This window comes from Tachypleus tridentatus, chromosome 8, assembly GCF_004210375.1.
Source record: "Tachypleus tridentatus isolate NWPU-2018 chromosome 8, ASM421037v1, whole genome shotgun sequence".
Classification (NCBI taxonomy): Eukaryota; Metazoa; Arthropoda; class Merostomata; order Xiphosura; family Limulidae; genus Tachypleus; species Tachypleus tridentatus.
In genome coordinates, this window is record NC_134832.1 from 48588208 (window position 1) to 48611381 (window position 23174).

A 23174-nucleotide genomic window follows, 5' to 3' on the forward strand; every position below is an offset into this window, starting at 1 on the left:
CACCCCTTTATTTTTTTTGATAGCGGTCCAGGCATTTAGGCTTAAATCCATCCTTGTTTCGTTGTATATGTTAGCAAAGAGTTTACTAGCACAACTTCACTTGTTTCACGTGGTATAGATACCAATGCGTATTTGGCATGATACCCTTATAAATGTACAAGTGATAACTCAATTTTAGTGACAATTTTAAAGTCCAGTGTAGGTATTTTTATTTTTAAAATTATATTAATACACCGACTTGTCGATATCGGACTTTAGATCTTTGTTGACCTCGGAAGGTCAGTTACATGGGAGATGATTCCAGAATGATGTTATTTTAATTACCATAAGGGGATTAAAATTTTTACAATAGTACGGTTTTATGCTGTGAAGTCATTTCAAACATTTACGGCAATCTCAACGTCACAGTTAAACAACGATGACGTCAAAGGTGTAATAATATTATGGTGGGGAGGGGAGGTTGGAGTAAAAACAGTCGAGGAGCATTGGTGTTGTTTACGGATAACTTTTGAGAACAGGAGTGTTAAGTTAGTATTGTAAACGCTGGCTGAATTATAACGAAAGTTTATTTTGTTTTTTATAACGAATACCGCAATGAGTTCTATCTCTTTTGACACCAATTTACCCAATGACTTGATGAAATAATAAATTTAATAATCATTTCATAATCAGAAAGTAAATATAGTACTGGAAACGTTGGGTAGTATTTTCGTGTTACTGATAGAAGTGTTTATACTATAGTAGAACTAAAAACTAGTAGTAGTAGTAGTTAATTTTTGTTTTCAACATGTAGATCACAATAATTATATATATATATACTAAATACAACTGCTAGTACAACTAAACAGTACTAGCGACTCGTAGGGCTTTGGTGTAACATCTTTTCATCACTGTTAGGCCTAATCTAGTTACTTCAGTTCATATATATTATAACTAAGCAAAGAACTATCGTAAGGCGTGGTCGAACACGGTGTTTATATTTTATATTGCAACTAGTCCTAGGTTATGGCGACAACTCGAATTCATGGGTGGCATGAGTCGTCATCTACCGAGTCAGAAAGTTCCAATGCTCAGGTGAGATAATTTTAAATTATTGCTATCACAATCCATTGAGTTGATTGAAAAAGTTGGTGGGTGGCTGTTCAGTATAATACTTTAACAGTATGTTAGTACCACGACTGCTCATGGTCATCACCAAAGCAAGTTGATTAATTAATATTTCTAAGTAAGATGTTCAAAATGCAGTGAGAGTTTTAGAAGTCTCTATTTTTTTAGAGTCCAACTGGACCATTGTACCAGTGGTGTTCTTCAGGGATCAGTGCTTGGGCCTTTACCTTATTATTGTTAATGGGATTGGTAGGGATCTGTTTTGTAAATTTGTAAGACCTGTTGGTTACAGTAAACTTTTGGTATCTTTAGCTGTGTTGAGGTGTTAAGAAATACCTGTGAAAGTTAAACAGATATTTCATAAATTATCTTTTATTATAGCAAGTGCAAAGTAATGAATTTTGGTTATAATTTAATTCAATGTAGAGGAGAATCCACTGAAGAAATAGTTCTGGGCATTGAAAAAAGTTACACAAGTTATGGAAGCACTTTTCTGTGACTACAAATCCATGAGGGAAAGCATAGCAAGATATGTTGTATTATATCAACTACAATACAGTTGCTATATCCAGTTTTAATGAAACTTTTCTCCTAGTACTAGGGCTCATTAGACAGGGATATGGTGACAAAGTAGTTGTATAGGATATATAAATTTTAATTTTCACAAACAAAAATTGATACAGTGAGAATCAGGTTAAGCCAATGAATTCTAATTCTAATTAATTTTTATTTACAACTCCAGGTTTTAAGGTAAGAATTCACATTATTGACTGTTTGTTTTTTGTAAATAAATCTATTGTAATTTTAGGGTGCATTTCTAAACATATTGATTACAATTCAAAAGACATTGATTAGAGGTATCTGTACAACTCACTAACTAGTTTGGCTTCTCTTGAAACATTGTGTACAGTTTTGGCTTCCTTACTCGTAAATAGGCCACTAGGTGGCTGCTAGAATGATTTGTTCCAATGGAAATGTTATTTTAGAGGTAGGTTAAAATCTCTTGTTTTTTATGGGCTGACGAAGGAAGGTTAAAAGGTTATCTTTTTAAAGTTTACTAGAATTTCTAGATGGTTGACAGAACAATATCTGATTTAACTGTGCTATATCTTGAAAACCTTAGAGGAATTTAAATAGGGACTTGATGATTTCCTGAAAAATAAAGGCTGGTTTTAAATATTTATTTAAGAGTGGATATGCAAGTATAGTCTTGAATATACCATTGGACAATGTTATTAGCTGTGCAGTAATACGTGACGTGCAGTCTGTTATTGTTGTTAAACTTTACGTATGACGATTCTCTTTGTTAGAGAACCATTCTTCCCTTGCTGAGACACGTCCATAAGTAGAATATTATTTATTTCCTATGCCACTGTTATTAATATGCACATAAATTTTTGACATCGTGAAAAAGTATACCACATGTTCTTGTAGACACGAGATGAAAATGTACCCAAACGTTGAAGGTGTATATAGATCTTGGTTTTTAATTGTTAGGCTCAGATGGCATTTTGTAAATGTCCTGTCACTTTGGTGTTACCTTTCACTGGTTCCCACAGCATCAAAATAGAGAGTAAACTCAAAAGCAATATATAATCAACTTCATGTCAGTCTAAGAGTAATCTTCAAATGGATGTGCAGTTTTTCCTGTTTAAAGCAAAATATCTAAAAAATTGCTGGTAGAATACAAATATTTGTGTCCTTGCTGCAGGAAAGTCCACATCAGGTTAACAGCTTGAGTTTTAGCTACAAGAACCATGTTCCTAAAAGTTCCTTCAATGACTCTGGAACTTGGAACCACCTAAACAAAGACAGTAGTGAAAAATCAAACAGTGGACACTTTAGAATAATAAACTCGGCAAAAGGTGAATGAATAATCAGAAGAAAGTTAGCACTCGTAAATTATAATCTACAAGCTAAGCTGAACAATCAACTAGCTATGTTCCTGCATCTCGAACTATGATAAAGTCATCGTGCCCGAGATGGGCAAAAAGTGAAAGTTTCATCCAACAGACAAGTGGTATTTATTAGTTAGTTATTTCCTTAAACAATGTTGTCCAGTATTTAGACAAAATTATCTGAAAATAGTTTGAATGAAATAAACAAAACAAATACTGCATAACTGTTATCAAAACCCTAAGTTATTAGTATTAAATAAACTTCTGTTATGTCATGCCTTTTGAATGACTAAGTTAACAGCTATTGTGGCTTAGCTTTTAATTAGTGTTGAAGATAAAAGCAGATTTGTAATAGTATTCGATTGTTAAACTTCTTTGAAAATGTGGAAGAAAAATTTCCGTAGCTCGTATTATAAAAAAATACATTCAGACTCAACTAATGGATATATGTATATATAATTTTTAAATTTACAAGTGTTTTCTAGCATGTTCGTTTTGTTAGAAATGATGCTAATATATTAGAAATGCCTGATGTAACTTGTGTATGTGGTTTGAGGTTGAATATCAATAACATGTTTTTTAAATGTTTTCTAGTGTCAGTGGAATTAGTATGTTTTCCTCCCATTGCCAGAAAATCGTTGTTATATGTCTATTTATTTATGACTGATATTTTGAGTTTTATCGTTGTTATTTCAGAAAACAAGTTAAGACTTAAATTTGTGTACAGTTATGCAAACTTATTCCAAGATAATACTTTTGAATTTTACTGTTTACCTCTTTGTATTAACCTGCTATAATAGTTTATAGGATGCAAATGTATAAATGTTAATAATATATAAGCAGATATTACTCATGATTGTAGGTGTGTGCGTGTATTTGCAGATACAAGTTTTATGATTTGTTTATCTGTGTAACATAGGAATCACATCGAGTTTTACTCGGGAAGTGGTGAAAGATAAAAGTTAATGCCTGTAGTAGTAGTTGTATCCACAAAGAGTGTAAAACTATCAGTGTGTATACACAGTGATAATAGTCATCATTCATATGGTAAAATCTAGTCACTAATACTAATAAAACAAAACACTTAACCTGGTTATGCATTTCCTTCTTCTGTTTATGGTAAAAGAATTGCCATATTGAAACATCTCATAAAAATTTTTTGAGCATGCTTACTAACAGAGCTTGACTCTGTAAACCAGTAATGCTCTGAAGTTAATGTAGGTTACATGGTTTGAGTACTGCTTTCAGAATGTATGATCTTACTTTTTCTGTGTATTTTATGATGAAAATTTACTTTATTATTTATTTTTTTCTTTAGGATACTGAGCCACCGAGACTGCTTCGTCTTCGGGTTATAGCTGGCCATGATTTGGCTAAGAAAGATATATTTGGGGCAAGGTGAAAAAAAATTAAGATCTTTTCAAAGTGTAGTACAATTTCATTTTTTGTCATACAAGGAAATAATAAAATATTAATGGATGAGTCTTTAAAATACATCTAAATGAAATTGACACACATTTATCATTACTATTGTATACAAGTATGTAATTCTTTCCATATTTATCACATCCAGTAGTTTTTTTTATCTTGAACTAAACATGCACTTGCAATGTTTCTGTTGCCTAATGACACACATTTCTCCAATTAGAACAAGGTAGTTCTTCCAACCAGTTCACAAGCTCTTCCTTGTGTTACTTTTATTACCCTGCACTATGTAACATTTACCTGTTTCAAGGTGTTGGAAGTTTTTAAAAACCATATTTTAAATAGAATATTGAACAGTTTTAAGAACTAATCACAGATTTGTTGAGTTTGGGGTAAGAGTTGTATGAAAGTAATTGGATTTGAAGATAACAAATGTTAACACAATTACAGATAAAATAATTTTAAGTAAGTGTCAGTTTTCGACATTTTTGCCAGACTTGTTTAATGTTATCACATACATTTGGAATAACTTCATTCTCACTTCTTATAGAAAAAAATAAGAAAGAACTGGTTAAGGTAGTTGTGAAGACAAGTGTGTAGAAATGAACAAAACAAAGAGAACATAAGGAATGACCCAACAAGCAATATTAAAGACAAAGTGAAAAATATATTTTTCCTACACTTAGAGTAGTTTGATTTTGTGTACCTGTACATACATCTGGTTGTTTAAAGAAAGTAACACACATAAAAAGTGAAAAATAACTTTGTTCAGTTTAAAATGAGACTTTTTTGGTTATAGTTTAAACAGGAAATTAAGTGGCAGACATCGTAGAAGTGTTTTTAGATACGGATTTATTCTTAATAAAAATGTTTCAGTGATCCATATGTACGAATTGATTTATTGAGAAATGAAACAGAGACTCAAGACACTGACAGAGATGATGGAAGTGTGGTTGACTCGGTCTACACTAAAACAAAAAAAAAGGCAAGTTAAATATTTCTTCATTAGAGTTTCCATACAATAACAGTGCTTGCTGAAGATGTAAACAGTGGGGTGATGGGTCATCTTGCATACAAGAATGGAACTTGTCTTGTGTTTTTGTTAAACTTTTAAAACATGACTTGCTATGATAATACTTGTCACAATTGTTAAGAATCAATGATAACTCCAGAATTAGATTTGTGAACATTTATTTTAGCACTTAATGTCAGAACAATTTCATATTCTCCTTTGTGAACGTAACACTTGTTATGTAAAAGGTCATCGTACTTTCTGATTTCTTTTCTGTGTTTGTTATTAGAAAAAAACCTTTCAGTAGCATACATCGTGGACACAAAAACAGGAAATGAGTAATTCTAAAGGTTTTATTTGTAACATTATCTAAATCGTCACATTAGAGCATATTTGCTTTTTAGAATGTTCGAAGAACAGTTTGAAGTGTTTACTTTACTTTAGTGTGGATTCAACAGGATTTCTTGTATTTACTAATAAAATGTTAAGACCTCTACCTCCCACACACCAAAAGAAAAAGGTGTTTAGTGTTATTTGGATTGTATATAATATATCAGTTGATTTAATTATTGTTTTTATAGAAAATAATGCCTAATATGATCGATGTAAGTAAAGGAAATTCATGAATATCAACATTAGAAAATCGCTATTTAGGAATGGTTATAAAACATCAGAAAAACCGTCTTGAAAACTTGTGAATAACACAATGCTATAACATGTTTTCTGTATTATTTCACATTTCCTTTTTGTCTGCTTGACTCATTCTTTTCTCATAGAAAAATAATTTTTGTTTGGTTGCTATGAAATTTTTTTCCTGGTCACTGTCATGTACATGTATTTCACAAAAAGGAAAGTCACATTCTATTTTCTGAGTAAGGAATTGCATAAGTAACCAGGAAATGCATACTAATGTAGACTGTTGACAACATATTTTAATCTGGTGTCTGTCACTTCTGGTTTTGACATAAACAGAATATTATTTATAGCAGTGTAGCTTCAGCACCTGGGGACAAAGTCAGTTTTCGCACCCCCTCGTTACACAATTTTTCTGATTATGTAACATCAATTTGGTACCCCTACCCCTGATGCTGCACCAGGGGACAGATGTCCCCCTAGCTGCACCACTGATTATTTAATGCTGTTTTGTGTGCATTCTAAATAATTAACATTTCTTGTATATTTTTATCCTTTTAGTCTATTTTGTAATTACTAAATGTCTCAAATGTTTGAGAAAGATGTCATTAAAGTTCTCTTTATGAGGAAAAGTTCTCATGGAATGATCCCTCTGGGTATCATACTTTTATTAAGATTTTGTAGATCTATGCAAGTTGAACTTTTTGATACCAGAGACCAGCTTGCAGCTTCCCTAAGTTTTTGTGCACTACTGAAAAGCAAGTTAAAGGAAAATTGTTACGATTTGGATATGAATATTCTTTCACTTTATTTTTTTGAAATCTAACAGAACAGCAAGGTGTTTATAATGGACCATTGTTTGGTAAATGTTGTAATAACTCATATTGAGGAAATTAACTTTTTTTAAGATAATTTTATTTTCTACTAATTACTGAAGTTAAGAACTTGAGACATGGGGAATTATCTTCAGCTTCACTGCTTCAAACTTTCAATATGATAAATACAGTGAATCCAGTCTGTGTCTGACTTTCCAAGATTCAGCACGTGTTAAATGTCGATATGTGTTTTGATAGAACTAAAGTTTTAACAGTATGTATGTCAATAATGTAATGTAGCAATGAATTCCATGAGCTCTTTTTACAAATTAATTATGTTTAAAACAAGTTAGTTAAAATATTTCTTTGGTATTACTTAAAGGTTAATTGCAAGCCATAGATTACAACTTAAGTAAAATTAACTTCTCGTTACCGAATAAAATAATTAACACAATCATAATAATTCAAAGAATAGAAATGTCAGATTTTAGAATATATAAAATATACTTGTTACTTTTCTAACTAATTGTGTTACGTGTATATTGGTACAATAATATTTTAAAATTTCCTGAAAGTTTCTTGAAAGCTATATCATTTAAAATATCTGGTTTCAGTTTCTCTCATTACTACTTTAAATTTGTATGAAACAAAGGGTATATTTAAGAATATTAAACCTTATATTTTTACAATGAATACTATTTTATGGTTTGCTGATTTATTTCATTGATAAGTGCTCAACAATAAGGGCTAATAGATAAAAATCAATATATTTTTTACACAAATGTGAACTATGCTATAATAATGTAGTAAATAACTAGCTACAATTTTTTTGTATTTATTATTGTGTTTGTTAGTTTTAATAACAAGTGTTTTTGTATATAATTATATGTATGTGTATACATCATTAAACTTTTTAAAACCAAAATGATGCAAGCTTTCAGTAAAAGCTTTTGAAGTAAATCTGAAACATTGTGAAATGAACTTGCAATTAAAATTGTAAGTGGACAGAAAATTGATTCAAAATACACCTATATGCATTAAAGAAGGGCCCTGGCATGGCCAGATGGTTAAGACACTCGACTCGTAATCTAAGGGTCGCAGGTTCGAATTCCCCGTCGCACCTAACATGCTCGCCCTTTCAGCTGTGGGGGCATTATAATGTGATGGTCAATCTCCCTATTTGTTGTAAAAGAGTAGCCCAAGAGTTGCTGGTGGGTGGTGATGACTAGGTGCCTTCCCTCTAGTCGTATACTGCTAAATTAGGGATGGCTGGCGCAGATAGCCCTCATGTAGCTTTGCAGGAAATTAAAAAAAAAGCAAACGAAACATTAAAGAAGTGGACTTTAAACATTAAGCATAAAGTAATATGTAAATAAAAAACAAAGTCTGATTTTAAATTTCAAGCATTCACTGAAATGTTGTGAATAATCAGAAAGGTGAAACAGACTTGTTTCACTAAAATTATGGTGAAAGTTACTGAAAATTAAATTGTAAAGACATGTGCAACATGAAAGCTAGAGAACCTTGTTCTTTATAAAGTATGTGGAATTATTTAAACTAATTATGATGTAACTTTTTTATTTTACAGACTTTGAATCCAAGATGGGATGAAGAATTTATCTTTAGGGTATGTTTTACAAGTCTCTACTTCTATAAAGTAATTCGTAAGTATATGAATGTGTATTTACTTAAAAGCCACTCCCACAATTTTCAACAGAACTGAAAACTTGAAAGTAGACTAAACACAGAACATAAACAGCAGCAGCCGAAAAAAAAAAAAAAAATCTAGTGTAATTGTAAGGAAGCCCCGTCAATAGAAGAAAGAGATTTTTGTATTAGTTTCCAACTTTAGTACATCCTCATGGGTTTCAGATACAATATATTAATTAAAACAGTAATGTGCAATGTACTTTAGTTTCACATGTCTAAAAAATTGTGAACAACTTTATTATGGTCAGTATACATTAATAAGATGTTTGGAAAATTATATAATTTAGGTTGTCAGTCATATTTTGTAAGAGTATTAATGGCTTTTTTAGTTTATTTTCTCAACTGTATGAGGTTTTTCTATATATTTGAACTGGTTTTATTTTTGTTTGCTAATAAGTGAAGCAATTATACATATATATAAATTTTTCTTTGCTAAATCAGCTTTTTTGAATTTAATTTTCTAATATTTATCTTTAAAGTCCTTGTACATGTTAAATGTTGTATATATTTTTTGCTTTTTGTAATCTCTTGTGAGATTTGTTCAGTCACTTTCAAATTTAAAAAGCCCTAAGGAAACTATATCCAGACAAGATAAAGTTTTGTAAGTCTATACTAAGTTTTATTATTTTATTTTAATTGTTGTTAGCTCTCCATCAACAAGCTTTGTATGGTTTTCTTACTGTAATTTGTAATGCAGTTAGTATACCTTCACAAAATTGTGCATGTTATCAGTAAATGCTCCAAGACTTTCATATATAATATATCAGGTTTTTTTAAATCAAGTTTGAAGTTGTTGTTTTTTTAAATATTTACTTGTGTGTTTTTTTTGTTTTTTTCAAATGTTGACTGTCCAACATGTAGAGTAATTTTATGTCTCGGAAAATTCCCAAATTTTATGTGCAAAGATTATAATAACCTTCAGATAATTATCAACCAATTTTGTTTAGAAAAACTATATTTTTATTATTATATCCCTGTGTCGGTTTGATCTATTTGGCACCATAAAGAATTAGGAAATAAGTTGCACTTTTTTCGTTCTAGAATGACTACATATTATAACAAGAACCCACAAAAGTTTAGTGTAAATAGCTTGAATCTCGTAAAGTTATTCGTCAATGTAATTTAATATTTTTATTTTATTAACCTTTCAGATGTGTGTAAGCTTGCACAAGTTGCAGTAATGTGATACACATACACTCATATTACTGTATCCAGTAGTATAAAGCTGGCTTTCAGGAAATGACCTGTCTTGGGTTTTTCTTGTCAACCAGTATTTCATAAAATATGATCAAATTTCAGTCATAACAAGTTACAGTGTGTGTGTGTGTGTGTGTGTGTTATTACTATTTACAAATAAATTCTTAATTTCTCTCTTGTTTTATCATTATTAAACATAGAACAGTAAATAAAGAAAACAGTGACCTGTTCTACTCACTAACTTTGTATTCACTTGTTTATAGCTTGCCATAATTTGTTAAGCTTTATCAAATTTTGCTGGTAGAACAAAATGTATTTTAGGTTTCATACATGTGTTTTGAAATAACAAAAAAATCATAAATCGTTTTATTAATATCACAGAATTCCACTGTTATTTATCAGGCTTAGTAACTAAGCTGTATGGGGTCTTAAAAAATTCAACAACATTGTCACTTTCCTCTACCTTCTCAGTTAAAGCACAAAAAAATAGTTTTGACATCTTCCAAACTCCAAGATTTTGAGAAAACCACACAGGGAAATTTGAACTTTTAGTTGGTTATAAAACCATGAGAGAATGAAGCAGGAGAACAAGGAAGTGTTTCCAAAAATGGGAGAAGTGGGTGGGAGCACTTTGTTCGATAAACACAGTGATATCAGGAAATAGAAAAGAAAGGAGGTTTTTATTTTATATTCTGTCTTGTCAGTGTTGATAATTTGAATTTATAAGAAACTGTGGACTTTGTGTTTGGATGTTTGAAACATTTAACTTGAATCAAAACTGTATTCAACATACTGGGTGATACACGCACACGATTGACATTTAGATTGCCTTTTTTAATATATATATTTAAATTAAGAAATTAAACAGTATAGAATATGATGCTAAACTTATTGACGTACATTTGTAAAGTAATATTTCAATAAAACTTTTCATGTATGTCTATAAATATAATAACATGATCTTTGACCCCTGACCAAAGGAAGACCCTTAGTAAGAGTCTAATAAAATCATGGTTACTTTGTTATTAAGTTTAAGGATCTGTATGTATACATTTTCTGAGTAAATGAATGAACTGATTTAGTCTTGAAGTAGGCTTAGCTTAATAAAAGATAATTTTAATACACGTTAACAGGCATTGAACAATTATCTTTTATTTTTTGCAATGGTGAAATAGTTTTTTATTATGTTATTGCTCTTCCGTACTTAATATTTAAAATGGATTGATCAATCTAGAAATGTGTACAAAACATATGAATGTTTCTTGTTTATGCAACATGCATCATTATACATGGTTACACATGATTCTTTGGGTGGCAAGTGAAACTAATCGATGATACAGTCCAGGGATTGAATTCGGGTGCCACAGAACATTTTGCTCTGACTTTTATAAAAGTTTGGGCAGCATATAGAAAATTGGAGTATATCTTTTTTTTTAATAATGCTACCGTTTGTGGTTTTTCTAGAAAACATGTACAAATCAACTCAAATGAGAATTATTTCAACAAACAAAATTCTAATAATTTATCTTAATGAAGAAGAAAATCACATCCAAGTTGGACAAATTCTCTATACTATTAACAAACAACATCATGGTCTAAAGAAACCTAGTAATTTGCATGTTCTTCTTTAATATTATCAAGCAGTCTTAATAGCTTCATCTAGTTTCTTTAAAACTGATTTAATTCTCGGTAGTCTCCGGTAAGTAATTAACCCACTGAGCTTTAAGTTTTGAAAGTGTTGATGGCATGTGTTGATTAATAAGAAATAAAAGTTAATTTTTATATTTGTATTTATTACTTTTTCTGTATAGTAATTAACTTTTAAAATTATTTTCACTTTTTGTATTAATTTTGTTAGATTCAGTTTATATTACCTTAAATGGAAATTATCTTTCAGGTTAAACGTACTCAGCACAAGCTGGTGTTAGAAGTGTTTGATGAGAACAGACTGGTACGTGCAATATTAGTAGTAGTAGTAATAACCTGGTGCATTATTCCAACAATGTAGTGATTCTTTGTGTATTGTAGAGTGAGTTTTTATACCATGTGGTTTGTGAACATTGTAAAACTTCACTTTTATTGCACCACACACTTGGAAACATTACATGCAGCAGATTGCAGCACAGTAGCAAAGTTAAGTTTTCTTCACTACATCTTTATATTTAATATCCCAACAAACAGATTCCTTGATGACTACGAATCTGTTTTATGCTATTGTTTGATGTCACTTGATGTGACATTTTCTCTTTTGGAATGTAATTCGCACATTACAGGAGCCAGAGAATGAGTTAGCTCAAGATGTGTGTGAATTTCTCATGACATGATGATTTATGATGTTGTACACAATAACCTGCCATGTGAAATCTCGGCAAGAATGAGATATTGTGCACATGTTTCATAGTTGCTAAAGTCTCTCAAGTGTGTAGTTAAAGTTTCCAAAATATTAGTATAATAAAAACAAATACTCTGCAGAAGTGTATTCTTTAAAATATAAGAAACTGTGGACTTTGTGTTTGGATGTTTGAAACATCTAATTTGAATCAAAACTGTATTCAACATACTGGATGATACACACACATGATTGATTTTTAGATAGCCTTTTTTAATATATATTCTAGGTAATCTAGCATAACGTATAAATCTGTCGGTGCTCTAAAGGTAATGATATGCTTGTTTCCTAATGAGCAAAATCTTCAAGCCTACACCTGTTACATCTGTAAATATTGTAAGGGTATCCATGCTGATCTGGTCTATGAATACAAACATTATAGTATTAGTTTCTGTAGTAATACTTTCAGGCTTATCACATAAAAAGTAGGCTTCTGTATAAGATTGCCAAAGTGTCTTCTTAAAAACTGATTTGCAAAGAGTTACATTCAATATTTCTTTACAGTTCTCTCTCCATGCTTTTATTACTGGCATGATTTTGTAAAATGTGAAGTGACAGTTCCTTCTTTGTTATTCATTGGATATATATGTGTGTGTGTTTTACAGAGTCCCAAACAGTTGATGGTTCATGTAATGTAACAGTTTAGCTGGACTCTGTTGGTACAGGATTAATGTATTTTTAATTTCTTGTTTGGGTATTCAAGGAAATGGGTAACTGTTGTAGCACAGTTGTAACAGTTTAGCTGGACTCTGCTGCTACAGGATCTATTTTAATTTTAAAAAGAATGAGTTGTTCACCTTTTGTTTTGATTATTCTTGCATGTTGTTGTAGAAAATAAGCAAGGTGAGTTAGATATCTTAAAGAAGAAAATTACTTTGTTTTTTGAACTTGCACAACAAGTGCAAACTAGTTAACGAAATAGAACAAAAGGTCACATTACCGTAGAAAAATTAAACAGTTGTTTATAAAATATATTGTTAAGAAAATGGGTGTGAAATGAAATCCTTGAAAATAGTGTTCATTAACACCATTGTATTTGGCATGCCTGCTTGTAGTGTCCAGTAGTCACACCTACAGAACATTCCTTGTGTATATTGTTTTTCTTGTATGACAGCCAGTTGAATTTGTTTTGACTTGCCCATGCTGCTGTTTCACCTTTGTTATTATGTGCAAGAAGTGTTTGTTGTTATATATTTATAACCAAAAGAACAAGTTTTCTAAAAACTGTTGAGTAATTGTGGTCATACAGAAAATTTGGATCTTTGGTTTGGGAAACTAATATTTTTCTGTTTGAGTTATGTGAGGTAGAGAAAGAAGTCTGGCATTTTGCAACAGTTCCATGATAACCTGATCAGGTAGATAAAATATTGGTTAATCATAAAAACACCAGTGAACTGTTGAATTAATCTTTTGAGCTTTGACATCAACAAATAACAGTGTTGCATATGAATAATGTGGACTACAGAAAGAAGGAACTTAGAGTTCTATATTAATTTCCAGTTTTTTGAATTAAAATTGTTAATTTTGCAGTATGGAGTAGATCTGTTAACAATATTTTAAAGGTTATTTGTTACTTTGACTTGTTATTATGTTTGTGAAACATGTTCGAAAAATTTTAGTCTTAAAACATCTAATAATGAACTGTGGAATTGTGGCTTTTCAGACAAACATGTTGTTCTCAAAAAATTAGTAAAATAAATTTATAGTAAAGGTGTATAGTGGGTAGAAACTTACTTAAGTAATTGTATGCTATATTTAGAATATAAACTTGCAATTCACTGTTTTTTAATTTTTCAAGAGAAGAAGTCATTGATGTAGATTTTAAAATATATTTTTTAATTTTAATTTGCTAAAAAAGTATAAAATGTAAGTATGCTTGTAAATCACCATTTTGTGTGTATGAAATGTTGTTTTTAATTAAAAGTGGATGTGTAACAATTATATAGGTTTCCATAGAAACGTTTTTGTTTGTGGCCTTTGCACAGTCATTTGAATACATTTGTGTTAGAGTTTCTGATAGCTGAGATTTTTCAAAACATACAGAGCTAAATAGAACTATATTCATTAAAGTTACTCTAAATGATGCAGTGTTAGGTGATGTCTTATCAGTCAGAATGAATTATTTAACAGATTTATGGTTATATTCTGATTAGAAATCCATGCAGACTTGATCCGAAGAACATAAAATTTCTTTATTGTCAGAATACAACCATGTTGATTCTAAGTTATTATAAAGAATAGTAAATATTGTCTACTATCTTATGTTATATATCTATAATTACACTTTCAGACAAGAGATGACTTTTTAGGTATGGTCGAACTACCTCTTCTGAATATTCCTTCAGAGAAACCTGGACGTAACATTCCTTTCAAGTACTACATTCTCCGACCTCGCAGGTTTGTGTTTACTTTCAAGTGTTAAATGGTGTTATAACAATAAGATCACTGTGAAACACAGTGTGGAAGTGGAAAGGTGTTTTTTTTGTGTAGCAGTATTTTGAGCAATCCGTGTATGTTAGTTTTAACACTAAAACAAATAACAATTGTGCTTGTGAAAATGTACCACTGTATGCAGTTCACTGAGGAAAGAAATATGGAAAAGAAACTAATGTAATATAAGTGAACAATGTTGTAGATATAGACAAGATAAAGTACAAAATAATGGAATATATATGTATAGTTTTATAAACATGTAAATAGTTCAGATTGACAAACAAAAGGTTGTATATTAATTCCAAAATGTTGTTTAGTACCAAAAAATAAAATAGGTTTTAGTAAATGTTGTGAATAGGGATGCATCCTTCTAGAATGAATAATGACTTGTTTCTTATTGGTCCTTTACATTTAATGTTCCAAATACTGTATACTAGAAATGAGAAATGAAAAGAAACCATAATCGTTAAAATTTCAAAATGTTTGTGAAGTTATTTCTGATAAAAATTTGTTTAGGTGGCTAATATAATTATCTATGAGCATGGATTTACATGTGTCAGTGTCGTTAAGCGAGTCGTTTAATATCTAAAAAATAATCAACTGACATAAATCAGTGTTCCTAATTTTTACTGTTTTTAATTATTCGAACAACAGGTTTATCACGAGTGTTATTTAAATTTATTGTTTTGAAATTAATCAAAATTACTTTTTCCAGTTATTACTGTATCTGATTATTCCAGTTATCTAAGTAATTGAAATATTGTCATTATGTTTGTTTGTTTTAAAGTGCAAGTGTACATATTAGGCAATGTGTAAAGTACACATTGGTATTATATGGGAACTCAATTATAGCACTAAAAGGCATCCATTTGTTTGTTTTACTTTAACTTCAAGTTTGTTCCACTTTGGGCCAGCATGGCCTGGTGATTCGATTATCTCTGGTTGGATTGCCATCACCATCAGAATTTTTTACCATATATTTTATTATTGGAAAGCTAATGAGGCTATTTGCTGCTATCATTATTTTTGAACTGCTTGCATCGTGTACAACATCATTAGTTACTTAAACGTTAAATACATTTATTATTATTTTTTTCGAAGTGTGAGATTGAGCTGTTAGTTACCTTAAAGAATACTGACTTTTCTAAAATCAGTGTAGCTGAAATGCACAGCAATTACATCAAAGTCTCAGCCATTAACTGATTATTTTGAAGCTAATAGAGCAATATGAACATCGTTTAACCTTTTTATGATTGTATTCATTAAAATATACACAAGTAATTATTTTATAAGTTTTGAAACAGTTTGTCTACATTCACAAAATTTGATATACTTTTAGTGAAGGCTGCAAGTCTTTATTACACAAAAAATCAAATTTTGTGATTAAGTATTTTTACTCAGTGATTTTCATATTATGATTGAAAAATAATTCTTCCCAAAATCTTGGATATTATTTGTGTAATCTCTAAAATCTCCTAAATACATTTTGAATAATTTTTTTCAGAAAGATTTTATATTTTCTCTTATTCTCTCTGTCCTAACTATGTGGGGTCTGTAAATTTGACCAACCTCGTAACCATCATAAAACTAACAAGGAAATAAATATAAATTATGCTTTCTGTCATTCTAGAACGACTACAGATTATAACATGAAAACATGACCTTTAACCTGTATTTGGCTAACATTACAGAAGTTGAATTGATGTTATTGTATTGCTGTTTTTGATTTACTGTTAATACAGTGGTAATCTTCTCTTTCAGATAAAAATACTAAATATTTGGTTATATTGTTACATAGCTCACTTTTAAAAGTTAACTGGTATCAAAGCATTGTTGTAAAAATGAAACAATGCTAACATGAAGGTTTTAAATGTCGTTGTTATATGTTACCACAGTAATACTATTATTTGTATAGTCTTTATAACCTTATTGTTATTCATTCCATAATGGTTTTAAAACTCAGCAAGACAGTTTAGTAACTGTCAACAATTGTATTTTAAAAAGTAAATTGGTTTTATTCAAATGTTTTGGCTGTATGTAGTTTGAATTTAGGCCATTTGAATAATACCCAAAACACTAGTTTTTTACTTTTATTAAATACACATTTACCTGATAAATATAATTAGTAATGATTATTGCTTTCCTTTGGTTGGTTACAAAGCACTTGAGTTATTAATACAATACTTAAGGTCTCAACATTGTCATAAACTTGCATTTAAAACAATACTGAATTGTCTGGAACAACAAATCTCTGGAAACGTTTATACAGGTTGTTGCAATAGGTGTGTGAAAAGTGAATAAATCTTTCATTGTCCCTAAACATCAAATGAGATGGTTGCATTTAATGTACATTTGATACATTTTCATATACAAAGTACATAATTTATCAAGTAATTCTAAGGATAAGGTTTCATTTGTCTTTTCATACTTTTCAACACTACATAAAATATTTTTAAAATGCAGATTTTAAAGTCTATTTATTTATTAATTTTAACTATCATTTGAACAATGTTAACAGAAATGTTTCAGGCTTGATATTTTGTCATTTTCTATCATTTAGTGTAATTCAGAAGGAATATAAAACATATTCATATTTTCATTACTGTACATTTAGTACAGTAGGGTTTGTTCATAAAAAAAAAAAAAACTTGTCATTTATATCTTTTTAATAAGTCAATCAGTTTTCAAAATTCTCTAATCAGTGTATTCTAAGGAACAAACTATGTGTATAAGGTTTGGACAGAAGTGGTAACACTCTAAGAACAGTTTAGAACACTGGAAGGACAGTAATCTTCAGAATAACACTGTCTTGTTCCCGTGAAGTAGCCAGACATAATAAGTGTTCAGCATGAATCTTGTATCATTTATAAATGAGAGTCATCTCTGATTCCTCTAGGAATGTGGGTGCAGGAAAGAGATTTCAGTGTCTGGTTTCAAGTTACATAAAGGTTTCTTGGTAAACTAGTCTGCTACATCTATTTTTGTATGGGTAGGTTAAAGACACCTTTAGAGCTGATTCATAAGGAACATAGCTTCTTAGGATCTTAACTTCAGTGAATTGAAGTTGAAGTACTTGTCTCCAGCAACAGGAAAAGCTTACAATAATCTGTTGATTTAAATTACTCGGACTTTAAAACGGAAATTGTGTTGCACTCTTTGGTTTCACTTGGAGCTCTGAGTTACTTATAATACCCATCCTGAAAAGTAATTGTTAAACATTGCAGCCATGCTAAGAGCCATTTAACAGTAACATACAGTGATAAATCAAGTTTTTGTGTCACAATTTGAAATGTGAATGATAATTAATTTGGTGTAAAATATTGTGCTTGGAAAATAAAATTTGGTATCTATATAATAACATTTATTAATATTTATATGCGTTTTCCAATCAATTCAAAACTGAATGTTCAGCTTTGTCTACATGTGCAGATTTTCACGCACAGTACAGGAAGTCGCTCCCGTGAACAGGAGACAGAAGCATGCTTGAACATAAATCAAAGTTCACAATACATATACACATATATAAGATGACATATCTACTTTCACCCTTTTCTGTTAGACTTTGCAGTTTTCTTTAATAATGGTTACTTATGTCTGTCATTGAATTCTATACATATTTTAACAATGGTATTCTTGTTTTCCTGTTTTATTTCACATTGTGATTCAATTTAGCAGGATGTTCTTCCCATTATCGGTCCTAATACTTGACCTCTGGTCCACCTTTAAAGTGTTACTATAGTACATATACTTGAACTACTCTTTTGAGTTTTTTTTAGTTTAATAACTTGCTTCTTTAATGTTTCATTTTTTTTAAATTGAATTATGAATGCTAATTAGGAGGCCTACTTAATTACATGTAAATTAATGTCAAATTTGAGGTCTGTTTTCAGAGAATTCATCTTGGAGTGTTCTTGCAAAATATCCAGGTTCCCTAAGGGATTGGGTGAAAAGTTTTAATATTGCTCAAATCTTTGGGCCAAGCTGATTTGTATGTCACCATTTAGAAGGTCGTGTGGCCAGTGGTTTAAGAGGAGTTACACAACATGTATACTGAGTCATCTGTACTTGACTAGTGAAGCTGTTGTTGCTTCTACTGATTGTGCTCTTTACTTATCAGAAATCGTTGCATCTTGTTAATTTGTAGGATGGAGTTCTTGCTCCTGTTGAAATACACAGGAGTGTGTGTGTGTGTGTGTGTGTACTGGTAAGGTCATATTTTAATAGGAAGTGAGCCTTCCTTTACATCAATCACAGCTTGTTACTTAGATTTAGAACTCGCATATATGTGATGGAATGGACTGTTATTGCTTTTTCAAAACAAATCTTATGTGTAATAAATATTAGGATTTGTCCTCGATTTAGTATCCCAGAATTGGACTTGACCAAGGTGAGATGGTGATTGTCTCTAACCACTATTGGACATGGTGTGCTGTGCCTCATTATATGTTATAATAATTAAAAGATTAGAATTTCATATGGAATTTTTGTTGGTGCAGCAGTGTCCACATTACAGTACTTCATGATTTTCTTAACTGTTATTGGTTAAACAATTCAAAAACAATTAAAACAAATCCAGAACATGATAATTCCCAATGTTTTCATAGCTGTCATAATAAAGCTACTTCCAAGCCACAACTAAAATCCCAAACTCATCCATCTGAAGAAAGCAGTAATGCTTGTAATATTATTAAAAAGCCAACACATATATGTAATGAATGGCACATAAGCTACAACCTGTTCATGAAATCCAGCAACACCTAGTTCTCTTTACTATATAAATGTGCTGGCCTACGGTCTATTTCTTCTTACTTGATAAACGTGTTGGCCTGTGGCAGATTTCTCTTTACTCTATAAACGTGCTGGCCTGGGGCCGATTTCTCTTTACTCTATAAACGTGCTGGCCTGTGGCCGATTTCTCTTTACTCTATAAACTTGCTGGCCTGTGGCTGATTTCTCTTTACTCTATAAATGTGCTGGCCTGTGACAGATTTCTCTTTACTCTATAAACGTGCTGGCCTGTGGCTCTTACTCTATAAACGTGCTGGCCTGTGGCCGATTTCTATTTACTCTATAAACGTGCTGGCCTGTGACAGATTTCTCTTTACTCTATAAATGTGCTGGCCTGTGGCCAATTTCTCTTTACTCTATAAACATGCTGGCCTGTGGCCAATTTCTCTTTACTCTATAAACGTGCTGGCCTGTGGCCAATTTCTCTTTACTCTATAAACGTGCTGGCCTGTGGCCGATTTCTCTTTATTCTATAAACGTGCTGGCCTGTGGCAGCTTTCTCTTTATTCTGTAAACGTGCTGGCCTGTGGCAGATTTCTCTTCACTCTGTAAACGTGCTGGCCTGTGGCTGATTTCTCTTCACTCTATAAACGTGCTGGCCTGTGGTCGATTTCTCTTCACTCTATAAACATGCTGGCCTGTGGCAGATTTCTCTTCACTCTATAAATGTGCTGGCCTGTGGCAGATTTCTCTAGTTTTGAATGATGGATTTCCTACCAAGTGTGAAGTTTTATGTTATTTCAAAGCTTACATGAACTTAAGTGATATAACTAATATTTTGCTTTAGATGCTGCCTATTGTCATTTATTTTCTTCAGTTCATTGCCCACAGTGACTTTGATTAGTAATAGGCAAACTGAAATGTTTCAGACACTTATACCATTAATGGTGCATTTGATAATTATTTATTTTCAAAAGTGAAATTTTGTTGGCAATTTTAACTCTTAACTGACTGGCTCTGAAATTACTGATATTAAACTATGCACAGTAGAATATTATGATACTAATATACCAGTTCTTTGGGAAAGCACTGTACAAGATAAAGGTGATGTGATGTCCAAATACATGTGTATTTCACTACTGTTTTAACAGTCCTAGGTCAAGAGTTAAAGGTCATCTAGAAGTTTATCATGCCTTCTTGCCTTCTGAAGAAAATGAAAATGACACAGCTTCAAATCAGGAAAACGAAGTAAGGAAGATATTGTTTTTAAGTATTTTCTAGTTTTTGAAGTCACGGTTTATGTTATTCTGCCACTTAGAACACAACTACAACTATTTGTGTGAGGTAGTTTCTAATCAACTATCAATAGTTATCACACTTTGTTGTACTGTGTTGCATATCTTGCTATAAATAAACAACATAGTGAGCATTCAGGTACCTATTGAAGCTGCAGTTACAGAAAGAGCACGTTGTTAATTGCAGTGTATTCCAAATCCTGATCTTTATTCCACTATGATCCATTTATACCCTAATTTATTATGTAACTATTCTGTATATTAAAGATATTCTTCATGTTTTAGAATAATTTTTTGATTTCTTTTGAGAAAAATAAAACGTAACTGCAGATGTAAAGAGTTACAAGTAGGTAAAACCTACACCTGGATTTTTGCACAGTTGCAGTTTGATCCAAGTAGAATTTTCCTCTCTTTGTAGTGTATGTACTAAAACATTACGGCTAAAAATTCTTTACTAGTAAAAATTTCAAATATGTAGCTTAACTATATGACATCAATGACTTTGTAACAGTTTTTATTATCTGTGGATATAAATTTTATTGATCATTGTAAAGAAAAGTTTGAACTTGTGGATGTGTGTTAAGAGTTGGACATGTGTGTTTTAGGCTGGCTGGGATACAGTTGATTCTGAAACTAGCAGTGTTCGGGAAGAAGGTCCCGCACAGCCCGTAATGATGCCGTCATCTACAACGGCCCCTCCTTCTCTTCCCACTGGATGGGAGGAACGTCAGGATGCGAATGGCAGGACGTATTATGTGAATCATGTGGCTAGGACGACACAATGGGAGAGACCCACGGGGTACAGACATTAGTTTGTGTTTTAAGAACCGTGGTTAATGTTTTCATAAATAGCATCTTCAAGATGCTTCAAGCATCAGATGTTAAGATGAGGTGCCACTTAAGTATTTATGATTCAAATATTTTGTATTGCATTTTGATGCAAATGGATGCACCTGACTAGTTTAAGTACAAATGTTACCAGCGAGTTGGGGTGTAATTCAAGTTTCTGTATTTATAAATAATTCTCTCTGATTTATTTTTAACAATATGCAATTCAAACACCAGGAATACTATTGCAAGATAGTGGTAATTTATAAGTAATTCTAGATTTAATATATTCAGGCTTTTAAAATTTACCTTTTATAATCCTTTTAAAATATTTTGATAAGTTACATGATCCAATATTCAAACGGTTGGCATGCAACACCTGTTTATCCAGTTTGTTTGTTATTATTAATATGCATTTAAAATAACTGTTTGTAATTAAACCACCTAAAATTAATTAATTTATAGGAAAAATAAATATTTTGAATCTTTTTCACAGTGGTAGTTATAAAGAAAAAGTGCTTACAGAAGTGCTAAGCCTTTTCAGTTTGGCTGTTGGATCTTTTCATCTTCATTGTAGTTTACCCCATTCAGATTTTTTACATCTAAGAAGTGTTTTTTGACCACATCAAATGTTTTGTGTTTAAAACTTTACTGTTACAGTAAAGAAACAGATTAATATTTTGAAAACATTTTTAAAGAAAAAAAATAGTGAAATATATTTCTGTAGTACTGAGTGTCCTAGATTGATGTGCTTTTCACATAATAGAGTGATTCTGTGTTTTTTGTAACTAAAGTGTTATGATCTAAATGTTTTGCACTGCTTTTTGTGAAATTATAATAAGTTAGTTGGTTGTAAAAAATGTTTGATTTCTGTTAGCCTTGTGAAGCTTCCTTCCTTGTTGAAGTTTTTTCAGTTATGAAAGTTTCACCCTGTGTAAACTGAAGTTGTGTGCTTTCTATTACCGTTGTTGTTTGATATGAACAAGATATATAATACAATCTTCCTTAACAATGTACAGATCAAGCTACTGCATTTTAATTAGTTATTTCTGTTTCTGTACCAACGGGGTCTGTATCAGAGAAAAACATAACATAAAAACACACGTTGTGGTTCTTGAGTGTGTGTGCCTAGGTTTAACTCTAATTTATGACTGAGAGTATAAACATTGTTTCAAACATGGCTACCTGCATCCCAAAGGGTCCAGGAACACACAGTCCAATGCCAGATTTTGGTTCAGTGATTCTGAAAATCTATTATTTGAATTCTGTCATGTCTGTGTGATGACCATCTGGGAGTATTTTAGCTTCTCGTGTTAGAAGGGATACTCTGTGTGAATAGGGACACCCTTCCTGAAAACCTCTGAGCTTGCCTGCAACATTTGGTGGTGTTAGCATCAGAAATGTGTTGGAAGTTAGTTGGATGTATATGTAGTTACAAGCCAAATTATTGTGTTACTTTTACAGCATTTTCTAGCCAAGTAAATCTTATAAAGTAAGATTATATATCATCAACATACCTATTCTTATGTTACAGATTCTATCTTTCTTGTTTTATATATCTTGTGATGCCACTACTGGCTGTGCCACTTTAACCTTTAGTTATACATTTGCATGCAATATCAAGTCCATACTGTGTTCCATACATCACAAGTTTTATCTCATCACAGGCAGTAGTGAAAACAAACTGGATAGCACGTGCTGTGT

The 23174-nt window shown here is 31.2% G+C and overlaps 1 protein-coding gene across 2 annotated transcripts in view; it reads left to right on the top strand.

The window, feature by feature from the left end:
* The first annotated feature begins 394 nt into the window (after positions 1-394).
* LOC143222354 (E3 ubiquitin-protein ligase Nedd-4-like) overlaps positions 395-23174 on the top strand; it is a 51958-nt gene continuing 29178 nt past the window's right edge. For both annotated transcript variants that reach the window (XR_013012197.1, XM_076448787.1), the window contains exons 1-9: positions 395-527; positions 997-1074; positions 4324-4403; positions 5307-5415; positions 8479-8517; positions 11695-11748; positions 14477-14583; positions 20499-20595; positions 21248-21441. Coding sequence is in view for 1 of the 2 variants with exons in the window: in XM_076448787.1 (XP_076304902.1) it covers positions 1006-1074; positions 4324-4403; positions 5307-5415; positions 8479-8517; positions 11695-11748; positions 14477-14583; positions 20499-20595; positions 21248-21441 (749 nt within the window). In the remaining variant the exon portion in view is untranslated. The remainder of the gene's footprint in view (positions 528-996; positions 1075-4323; positions 4404-5306; positions 5416-8478; positions 8518-11694; positions 11749-14476; positions 14584-20498; positions 20596-21247; positions 21442-23174) is intronic.